Raw genomic sequence first — 12,214 nt, 5'->3', positions numbered from 1 at the left:
CCATGTAATACAACCATTACATATTGTTTTATATTACACATGTGTAATACAACATTTTAAAGCGTTTTCATTGTCCTAGTTTTCGTTTATTGACCAATCGCATTTTGTTATTTTGCTTAAATGTAAACAACATTCGGGATTTTCATCATTATGTTTGCGTAAATATTAATTAAATTGCTCATTTACAAGCATGTGATTAAAAAGGTCTGACACTCGTTGTCATATCATACCATATTTTATTAAACTCGTCCAGGAAATCCGTAAGTAAGCTCGCCAAAGGCTCGCTTACTAACAAAATTCCTGAACTCGTTTAATAAAATATGGTATAATATGACAACTCGTGCCAGATCCTATATATATTCAGGCCCTTAATACAATACCTTGACATCTAATTGTATGTTATTCCTTTTTTGCGATTGCAAAATGTGGACGGCATGATATTGATTTGTCTGGTTAAAATGCCATCAGTTAAGGGCAAATGGGCATCCAACATGAACTTATATATGAACACTAATCAGTTTGTGTACTGTTTATACTAATAATAACAATTCATTGTGAAGACCGTTTCATTTATGATAAAACGTTACGTGAACATTATACCATGTATTGGTATATAACAGAATTGCGATCAGTAAATGATTGCATGTATTGAAATGTTTAATTCTTTGACATTCTTTGTTCAGCCTGTTTACTTAAAGATATATTGATTTTTCACGGATAGCGGATTTATAATTGTAGTAGATTTAAAGGTTGAAAGTCATGCATGTTTGGGATTGTGGGTGTGGGGAGGGGGCAGAGGGCATACATGTTTTGCAATGTGCTTCTAGTAATCCTGATGATGCATATTCTATTCCAACTTTGGGATCAGATACAAGTATTTTTAAGGATCAGGAAAAATTGCCAAACAAATGACAACGATGAGCCAATTTAAGAAAAGCTACATTTATTGTGCTATGAAAATTGAAATTGAAGAAAATTGAAATTGAAGAAATACATCATTCAATCTACTTAACGTCATGTGAGTATGGATACAATGTCAAGACTTGTTACCGGGGATACCGAATTGCAGAAAAACAAACTGCAAATACAATCTAACTTGCCTTGATTCATTAATAAAACAACATCTATTGTTACATTTATTTATAAGGAGCGTAATTGTTTAAGTGTACAAATATGCAACTCATGGGTAAAAGTTTTGCAAAAGTGTTTTCATAAAAATAATAACACTGTAAATATACCTAAATACAGGGCACATAAGTCGGTAAATTGAATTAATGAACAAGAATTTGCATGCGCTAATAACACCAAATTACATCTGCTAAAAATGTATAGTAAACAAATAATACAAAGCAAACTGGGATAGTAAATAAATTAACAGACCTAAATGCTCATAGGAAACAAATAATATTACATGATCATTACTTGGCACCATTTTAAAGGTAGTCTCTAAAATTATAAGTCATCAATTCACAAAAACAAAAAATACTGTTTGAAACATGCCAGTATGACAAATGAAGCAAACAATAAGACTCGAGAAACTACATCAGGAGAGATTTTGTTGTTGTCTTAATACATATCAACAAGTTTCGTATCGTAAACGTTTAAAACAATCCAAATTTAATAGTTTATGTTGTTACATAAATGGTTTGATGTCGCAAAATGCATTATTTTACCTGTATCACCTATGTTTTGTTACAGCTGAGGAAAGCTTCATTTAATGATAACCATGACATATCTTGGAGTAAGATTTCCCAAACAGAGTACAAATTAATTAAAGGGGCCTTTTCACAGATTTTGGCATTTTTTAACTTAATCATTAAATGCTTTATATCGATAAATGTAAACATTGGATCGTAAAAGCTCCAGTAAAAAATCAAGAATAAAATTAAAAAAAGGAAAAGAACATTGCCCGGACCAGGTTTCGAACCAGTGACCCCTGGAGTCCTGCCAGAGTCCTGAAGTAAAAACGCTTTAGCCTACTGAGCTATTCCGCCGAGTACATATACTTGAAGTATTTTTTTACCTTATATAAGCAATCTTCGTAGTTTCACAAAATTTAACGACAAAAACAGAACTCTCCAAATTATCCAATCGTTTCGCGTTGCAACGCTTTATAATTTTTAGGTTTTAAAATCGTCAAAAGATGCATATAATGGCTATATTAGACCATGGTAAATGTTCAGTATTACTGTTTCCTCACAAATATCATAACTAAAACGAAAATTTGCGAATCTAAAACAACTTTTTTCAATTTTGTCAATTTACCAAAGCGTGAAAAGATCCCTTTAAACATCTTGATAATGTTAAGATATTAGCAGTGCTATTTTACTTAATGCTCACATTCTTCTATATGTTTGCCTCCGCAGATGTATCAGTCTCATAGAATACCCTTATCAATTTGTGAGCATAAACTTCAAGCAAATTCGGTTAAAAACTAGCTATTTGCACGAATTATTGGTTCATGCCATTCAAAATGCCACTTCAAGCAAATAATGGATGCATACCTCTAAGACAAAATCAATACTGATCATGTGTCTCTTGATGTTTTTCATATTATATTTAAAAGAGGTTTGCAAAAAAAGGAAATAACACTCATTATCAACACAATTAAAAGGATATAATGACACTAAAACAAGATTTCTTTAAAAAAAAAACAGACACAAGAACCATGAGTCAAAACGAAAATCACGATTTATACTGAAATACATTATCCTCTTATTGTTAACAAAGTTTGAAGCAACAAACAGTATTTTTACTGTCCACAATAATACTGCAATTTTCCAAAAATTAACTCTACTGGAAAAAGTATCATAGATACTAATTTAAATAAATATAAAAATGAAAGTTCCAAACAGAATGTGAAAATAACCTGAATTTTATCTTGCACACAAACCTTAGCCAGACTTTTAGTACAAAAAAAGGCATAGTCCTGCTAAAAAGCTGGTCACAGTCATAACTCATTCTAATTGAGCGTTAATAAAGACACTGAACACATATGCAAAGTTGTATTTCAATAGATGTAGTAAAAACAGAGATATGGAGTAGTTGCAAACAATCGATAACAAATAATTGTCAAAGTTAAAAAGAGGCATAATGTCAATAATAAAAGGGATATTGTATGTTAACCTTAATCAGAGCATTTTGCAGATGCCAACGCTGACATTTGAGTGAGTAGTATAACTTTGACTAATAGGGGAACAGTCATGCTAAAAATGTGTAAGCTTTGGTAAGCATTCAATTTTTGTATCCACTCAAAAATTACAATTGATAATATAAAAAAATATTCTCTATTTCTGAGTTCCGGTATTCATATAAACCATACTGATATCTGCCATATTCAATAATAATATTTTCACTTATGATTAATAAGGTGCAAAATATAAAAAAAAAAATGCAAAAAAGGTGAACAACAACTTCTAAATACTATTGGCTGGCATAGTGTTTGTCAAGCCACTCTTGCAGGTTAAAATCTGCCGTCTTTATCACAGTAACATCAAAGTAGTCCTTCTTGCCTTTCTGAAAATACATTTAGATACGTTCAGTACATAGTATAGGTAATATGTAAACATTGAAAAGTCTTAACACCAACAATAAATGACCTTAAAGGCAACCATATGCTTCTAGCGAGCATTACAAAACTCTAATAACATTTGTGCCAAATTATTACATAATTCTTCACTGTATGGCCAAGTCAAAGAGTGGACTAGCATTGTTTTGACAATAAAATATATGCCTATTCTGTGTATATATTCAAAGTATGCACTGACCTTAAAGTAAGCCTTTTGGTGCTTGTATGTGGCACTCCGTTTTACAAAGGTTAACATCAAAGCCAAGTTATGTTTCGATTTCTGAACGTTATAGAGCTAACAAACATTATTTGAAATAAAGCCCTGAAGTTTGACCTTTGATTTTAAAGTTTACCTTTGACCTTGAAGACAGCACAACATTAACAAATATTGGTGAGCATTATCCTTTATGCATGGACTTAATATAGAGATCAAGTAATGTTTTTGACATTTGACCTTCATGTCAACAAAAAAAAGCCAACAGTTGTGAATAAAGAACTTAATTGTGACATTTGGACCCAAAAGTATGATCTCGAACTTGAAAGTAGCTATTGAATTCTCTCCCGTAAGACACATTTCATTTAGTTCATTTTTTAATACAAGACGGCCATAGTGGCCCTGGATCGCTCACCTGAGTAGCATTAACGTTAAACAAGGGTTGTTAAGGTTTTTTTGTGAAAAGAAAGGGTTTGTTGTTTTGGCAGATATATACCTATATGCGTTAGTAGTTTTGTGTGCGTGTGTGTTTATGTTTTTTATAATAAACATGTGTCACCCGTTGCGACAAAGCTATATTTTGGATCAAAGTAGTCTGAGGAAAGTAATTTAATAATGAATCAGCAAAAGAAAATGGAAGTACTTTTTTTTCGACAAATTGTTGTCCACCTTTGAGATCATGAGATAAGCATGACGGCTCAGCATCTTTGCATGTTATAGGGGATGACTAGATACAACTTGTGTTTGAAAGAACAGCTTTAGATACTAAAAACAACTGTATGCATTCAATAGATTGAGTGTTTATGAAATTATTGTTGCATAATTAAATACAATATGTTGAATTGTTATCATATCTTAAAGTCGGTTGTAAAAAAGGTAAATGAGTATGAGAATAATGTACTAGAAATTCAAAATTGCTCTTCTTTTAAGGTACAAAACATCACTTGATTTTTCTCATAGTTACAAATGTGTGCAAATATAGCAGTAACACGAAATATTGAAAACTATCATATCAAAACAAATGTCAAACTATTTGTAATTTAAATGCACAAAAAATGTAGCATAAATACATCTGTTTTGCCAAAACAACTGCCAAAACAACTTTTCTTTTTAACCAAAGACTTAACAGATGTGATAAATTGTTGGTTTTTACTACCAAATTGTTCATTTGACATAGTGTTTTTAAACAACAGGAACAATTTTCAGACTCACCTTGCAATGATATTTCCAATTGAAACAACAATAAAACCTGTTAAAATCACAAATCGTTCATAATCACACACAAACTACTGACTGACTGCAAACTTTAGGCATAAAACGTTTCAAGCTGTAATCTATCTTATGAATGGTATCCATCTGAAATCAAGACAAAGGTCTTTGATGGGATTGTCCAGTTAATAGGGCCAATATCATGGGAGTGTTACACAGTAATCACATGGCTATTTAACTGCAACACTGCAATCACATGTATAAATGAGTTTTATAAAGAGTGAATGACAGGTCAAATAAGATTTATATGTAACAATTCTTGTTGTTTTATTTGTTTTACCACAATTTTGAATTTCTGCAAAAAAAAGATAATCGTCATAATCATTGTGCACCAACATCCTCATTACAACTATAGTGTTAACATGGTTTTAATATAGTCATATACGGAAAAATGCCGCTTTCCTGGCGGCCATGTTTTTCAACGAAATCATTTTGGAACGCAGCCGAGCTATCATTATAACAAATCTTTGGATCAAGTTCCATGAAAATTGGACAATCAATGTGACGTCTAGAGTGTAAACAAGGTTTTACTAAAGCAATATAAGAAAAATTGCCCCGCCCCGTGGCGGCCATGTTTTTAACGGACCGGAACCATTTTCAAAATTAGCTTAGAACAAATAAGAACAAATGTTCTGACCAAGGTTTTACTAAAGCAATATAAGGAAAACTGTCCCGCCCTTGGCGGCCATATTTTTCAACGGACCGGAACCATTTTCAAACTCAACTGAGCTGTCATTGAGACAAACGTTAATGCCAAGTTTCATTAAGATTGGATATAACTGTGACTTCTAGAGGGTTAACAAGGTTTTACAATAGCCATATACTATTACTTTACTGTACTATATAAGAAAACTGCCCCGCCCCCTGGCGGCCATATTTTTCAACGGGCCAGAATCATTTTCAAATTCAGCCGAGCTATCATAAATACAAATGTTCTGACAAAGTTTTATGAAGATTGGACTATATATGTGACTCCTATAGTGTTACCAAGGTTTAACTATAGCCATATAAGCAAAACTGCCGATATCATTGAGACAAATATTATGACAAAGTTTCAACGAACTTGAAACCATTTTAAAACTCAGCCGAGTTATCATTAGAACAAATGTTGTGACAAAGTTTCATGAAGATTGGACTACAAATAAGACTTCTAGAATGTTAACAAGGTTTTACTATAGCAATATAAGGAAAACTGCCCCGCCTTCTAGGGCCATGTGTTTTAACTGACCAGAACCATTTTCGAACTCAGCTGAGATAATATTAGGACAAATGTTCTGAGAAAAATTGGGCAATAAATGTGACTTCTATAGTGTTCACAAGCTTTTTCTTTAATTTGACCTAGTAACCTAGATTAAGTCCTCAAGTGACCCAGTTTCGAACATGACCAAGATATCATTGGGACAAATCTGCTGACCAAGTTTCACGAAGATCAGACAATAAATGTGGCCTCTAGAGTGTTAACAATGCAAATGCTGACGACGGACGACGCACGACGGACAAATGGTGACCCAAAGGCTCACCATGAGCAGGTTGTGCTCAGGTGACCTAAAAATCATGTTAAGGAAATTCATGCAGAACAAATCCCTATTTTGCCAATTAAATATTGTATTTTGAACTCTTACATCAAAGTATGATCTTGGATTCAGGTCAAACAGATGGAAATTAAAAAGTAATTCCTGTAATGCCCGCCTTTCTTACTTGTAGTAGGGGATTAATATCGTCAATTTGTCATAGGATCGTCATGGTACTGACCTTGAGGATCATTTGAGATAAGATGAGTAAGCAGCTCACTTGGCAGAGCAATCCCCTTGATAGAAAGGTCCCACGTTCTAGGACCAGCTGCACACTTAAGTCAATCTTGTGGATTGGACCACTTGATTAAAGCAGCCTTTGTTTTTCAAATCCCCATAATGTTTTCACTATATTGTGATATTGTTTTAAGCAACTTTTGTTAAGAATATTGTAGAACAGTACCTTCACTGCTGTTTTTTCTTCGATTTTCAAACCTGTGTACTCTTCGAGCCTGCTAACTTCCCCATGTGTTGCAGTCACCGTCAGAGTGCTAAAACAACAGCAAAAGTTCCGTTGCAGTTACATACCTCTAGGTATGGCCCTGTCGGATTTTGGCTATGTTATAAAACGGAGCGAAAGCAATTTTGCACTTAAAAAAATATATCATAAGAACAAATGTTCGACCGAAATTTCAAGAGGATTGGACTGAAAATGTGACCTGCAGAGTTTTGACACAAATTGTATTAAACATTACCAAGTAAACTAGTGTTTGACCTCACATGTCCCAGTTTCAGACTTGGTCAAGATATATTTACGGCAAATTTTCTGACCAAGTTTCATGAAGATTGGACACTTAATTCGGCCGATAGATTTTAAACAAGGTACATATCATTATTGACGACAGGCAATAGACAACAAAGATGATTACAAAAGCTCACCATGAGCACGAAATTAACAACTGATAACATTTCAACAATGTGATAATTTGGGTCGTAACAAATGAACAGTTTATGTATGCAACTAACAAAGCACTAAGACAAATATATTCATTATAAATAAACAATCATTACTGATGCATAACATATATTTCTATATCAGGAGTATTTTTTTGCTTTTACAATTATATTTTTATGTAACCAGTTAAAAATATATATCAGCCTAGCTCTGGGAAAATGGGGCTAAGCAAATGCGTTTTATTGAACTTTCCTTTTAACGGACATGCATTTAGCCCCGTTCTCCCAGAGCGAGGCTAATTTTGATTATCTTTTATTTTCCGATCGGTTGCAACCACAACTGCAAGACTTACTTTTTTATAATTGCCACATCTGCCGTGGCGGTGTCACTCTCCGTGAAGTCCTTAAACCTGAACCGTAGCACGGACTTCTTCCCTATCGGTTTCTCTTTATGAACGGTTACTGCAAACATAAACAAGGGCTGGGCAAAATGGGCTAAATGTATGCGCGTAAAGTGTCATACCAGATTAGAGTGTGCAACGCCAATTCCATATCCTTCCGCCTATAGCAGAGAGTAAAAAATAGTTTGGTGCAGAAATGCAAAATTGTTTAGTTATATGTAACCAAAATGAACTATAAGAAGGCCGTATTATTAAAAACTATGACGAATACATGTTATATAAATAGAACATATTTTTCCTCTCTTGATTATATGAAAAATGTTTAGATACTTATATTGGTGTAATCATGATCAGAATGGATATCTATAAGAATGCATTCTAATAACTAAAATTACAAAACAAAAATGATCACATTAAATTCCAAAGTCCAGAGAAATTTGGATGCATAAGGTAATTGTAAATTGAAATATAAAGATACATATACATGTATGTACAACACTTACCGTTCACAGTCTAAAGAATTATCTTTATCAGTGTTGTTTTTTCACCAGTTTGGGAATGGAGGTGGATCCTTTTGGATTGGGAAAATTCGTGACATTTTGACAAAATGTTGGGTATAAGTATTGTTGTTGTTTTGCTAAAAAATGCTTCAACATTGAGATTTAAAGTGTTTTCAGTATCATATTTACTAAGGTTGAACTTATATAGCTGGATGTGAGATGAACGTTGTGAATGTTTAGATCTATTTATTGACTTAGAACTTTGAGTGACATTAAGGCCAACCACACTATTATATGCTTTTAAACATCTACAATTCTTGCTCTGAAAACATTTAATCTCCTAAATTAAGTATTGCCCCTTTATGCCTAAAGCAATTTGTAATACTATAGACATTGGAAAGCAAAATAACCCACTCAAAGTTGCATCGCAATTTTACCCTTCATCTTTAAAGAAGGACAACAATTACCTTTTTTGGCATGCACATTACTGGAATACATTCTTTTGCGATGAAACAACCCTAGTCTTGGTGGTAGTTAAATCAATAAAATAGTAAAAATTCACAGAAAATGCTGGAGTAAATAAATGATAGGTTTTCGATGGTTAAAAGCATGTTTATCCGAACATGGCATACATTATTGTTTGTTTTCCTTTAGAACAGTGCATTTGCCACCTAGTTTTTACTGCCCTAGTGGGAATGAGCCGTAGCCTTTAAAAAGTGTGTACAAAAATGTGGCGATAACTTTCATGTGCTCTAACTGATACGAGAATGTAATTTCTATGGGTCAAATTCATTTTAAAGACCTCTAAATTAATTTAAAGAAACATTTTGAGATTATGAAGCCTTTGTTCGGCTAAAGCTATAAAATTATTTATATTAAAAAATAACCAAATGGGTGCCTTGCCTTAGGTGCTTAGTAGGTAAACAGGTATATTTACTGTGTAAATCTGAATCTCGTTGATATGTTTTTCAAACTAACTGGTCTATAAAAATGAATTATGTAATATTGATAGGTCTACAAATATTTTCATTTGGCTAAGAGAAATATGACATAAAATTATGGGATAAGCATTACGTCATGCAATATCATTTATTATATATTTGTTTATTGAAAATGCTATTATTTTAACTGAAAAAAATTCTTTACAAAAATACATGGCAAGTATGGTCGTGTTGTTTTCATTATTTCTGCAGTTTATATAAAACATTAATTCAGCTGAAAAATGCATAAATGCCTGAAAATCTGGAATTTGTTCATTTTAATGGCAAACAAATTTTTGATATTCAATAAACAAGTTCATATTAACAATACAATGCAATTCACAAAATGCAGTCACATCAGGATTGTTTGTTTTTTGTCATGTATTTCTTTATTGTGAATCATATAAACTATTTTGTTATTCCTACATTATGGAGACTGGGAGCTTAATTTGATCATTATACGGTATACATAATCTGAAAAGCTGACGTATAGTTCGGCCTGTTTTGAATAATTTATAATGTTAGCTTATAACAACAAAATTTAATTAAATATAAGATTAAAAAATAAAACTACTTTCAACGAACCTGAATCAAATCTCGTAGGCTTGTTTGTTTTTTCCATGTCTGACAATTCTTCCATGTCTGACAATCAACTGAAAAACTAAACAATAACCCAGCCGTTTTCAAAGACACCAACATGTGTGCATGTTAAAGTTACATACACAAGCTTGACAACACACCACTATCATTCACATAGCATTCACATTTTAATTAATAAATTTTCCCCAGGGTCTATGCCTATGACAATTTTTTGTCACATTTTTACTATCAATTCATGGAAACGGTATATACTAGTCTCGCTCTGGTAAAATGGGGCTTAATGCATGTGCATAAAGTGTCGTCCCAGAATAGCCAGAGTATAATGTACAGGCTATTCATGGACAACACTTTCCTAGCTAAATCTAGCTATTAGAAGAGACTTCCTTATAAGGAAAAATACCATAAAAGCCGACTTCACAGGCAAATCTGGGCCCGTATTCACCAACACATTCTTAGGACTTTAGAATAAAGAATAGACTTGGAACCAGAAAAATGTGTTCAATGTTTGAATATATACAGGCCTCCACTGGTGATTATGTCATTAACAAAATGTTATACATGAAGAATGATATAGATAGAGGTGTTTAATGCCAAGTTTTACTCAACTTTTAAGCAATTCTTGAGAATATCAATTTAAAGAATATTCTTTATTCTTAGACTTAAGTCTAAGAATTGTTTAGTGAATACGGGCCCTGGGACGACACTTAATGCACAAGCTATAAGCCTCTTTTTCCTGTATATTTTCGATACAGCTCTATTGTTGTTTCTTTGAAGAGTATGGGTAACTTATTTAATTATTGGAGTTTGCACTGCAATAATTAAATGAGTTCAAAGCATTACAACAGCTCCTTTGTTACAGCTCTAACGTCCATGTAAGACTCCTCTTCATAAAACAAGGATTTATGTTCCATGTTTTAAAGGTTTTCTATAAACAATGAAAACAACCAGAGTGTCTGATTTTAATTGAAACATGTACAAATTGAATTTTTCAGTTATTATTATTAATCAGATTTGACTGTGATTGATTTCAAATTTTGCATCCGAGTATAAGAATGACATAAGTTGTCAACACGGCTTTTCACTTGATTATAATGCTTTAAAATTTTTAACAATCATCTTTGAAAAAAAAAACTAGAGGAAAATTATGAGTAAGAAAGTAAGGAATTTAATTCTACTTGATACATGTGCAAAGCCATTTTCATTGACCTGTCTCATTGCATACATTGTAGTCCAATTGTTCATTAGCACCTGACAAGGAAAGTATATTTACAACAACAATTAACACCACTCCCATTGGGTGTGCTACAAATGCTACATAAGTACTGGTCAATTGACATCTCGCCTGGACTATGACCGCTCCGCTCACTTTGTCACGCGGCATTGTTGTTAGAAAACCTAAACAAGCCAATACCAAAGTGGCTTCTTTGCCTATAGATTGTCTATACGCGATATTCCGGATGATTTTTATGGACTTTTTTCACTCCCTATAACACTGGTAACAGGGGTTTGTGTCATTTTTTTATCATGCAAATGCAAAAATATTAGTTTCTAAAGAACATTATATAGCTATGTATAACGGGTATTTTGGTACTTTCGTCACGCTCCCAAACGCTTGCGCGCTTACCGAAATCTAACCTGTTTCTACGTGTAATGGTGGTATTAGAAATAAATAAACACCTCTACACTGCTATTTACACATGTTATTTACGAAATTTCTAACGAAACATTTTGTCCACATGTATTTGACTTGAATATAGTTTAAAAGTGGATTTCGCTAAAGTTTTAAACGCTTTCTGGCGCCGAGCGGTTACCGAAATCCCCATGTTATTACGTATAAAAGGGATATTAATAATGTTAAACATTGCTTATGGGACATTTATCAATCATTTTAATTGAAAGCGTAGAACAATAAAACGGTGTCATCAATACGTTTTTTTATAAAATAGAAACATAAAACAGTTTTCACTTGTTTCTGACATGAAAAGCGATTTATTACGTTTATTTAGCAAATACCAGAACAGAACAGAACATCTCTTTATTTACATGTGCATTAATAAATATGTTTTGAACACATTACATTTTGAAAGAAAATTGTAAGTGAAATAATGACAACAAGACTATTGCCAAGTAATAAATGTCCCCTAGCGGCACCACCATTGTCAGATTTTTTATATATTTGTTGCCATAGCAACCAGAATTCTTGACCTAGGCACAAAA

At 32.8% G+C, this 12,214-nt stretch overlaps 1 protein-coding gene across 1 annotated transcript; it reads right to left on the bottom strand.

Annotated features, from left to right (window-relative positions):
- Positions 1-926: 926 nt before the first annotated feature.
- On the bottom strand, positions 927-10,090 carry LOC127856565 (uncharacterized). Its single transcript, XM_052392860.1, has 4 exons — positions 9,983-10,090; positions 7,870-7,978; positions 7,026-7,113; positions 927-3,516 (listed from the first exon to the last, which is right to left on the bottom strand). The coding sequence occupies exons 1-4, from the start codon at positions 10,035-10,037 to the stop codon at positions 3,424-3,426; spliced, it is 345 nt and encodes a 114-aa protein (XP_052248820.1). The 5' UTR covers positions 10,038-10,090; the 3' UTR covers positions 927-3,423.
- Positions 10,091-12,214: the final 2,124 nt, after the last annotated feature.

This window comes from Dreissena polymorpha, chromosome 13 (assembly GCF_020536995.1).
Source record: "Dreissena polymorpha isolate Duluth1 chromosome 13, UMN_Dpol_1.0, whole genome shotgun sequence".
In the NCBI taxonomy this organism is placed as follows: domain Eukaryota; kingdom Metazoa; phylum Mollusca; class Bivalvia; order Myida; family Dreissenidae; genus Dreissena; species Dreissena polymorpha.
This window is presented reverse-complemented; position numbering and strand designations above follow the sequence as displayed.

Excerpts from the sequence above, each read along its gene's own strand:
- LOC127856565 (XM_052392860.1), bottom strand. The coding sequence starts at position 10,037 with ATGGAAGAATTGTCAGACATGGAAAAAACAAACAAGCCTACGAGATTT. Across the intron at positions 7,114-7,869 it reads GATGTGGCAATTATAAAAAA|CACTCTGACGGTGACTGCAA; the intron begins GTAAGTCTTGCA and ends CTGTTGTTTTAG. Across the intron at positions 3,517-7,025 it reads AAGAAAAAACAGCAGTGAAG|AAAGGCAAGAAGGACTACTT; the intron begins GTACTGTTCTAC and ends ATGTATTTTCAG.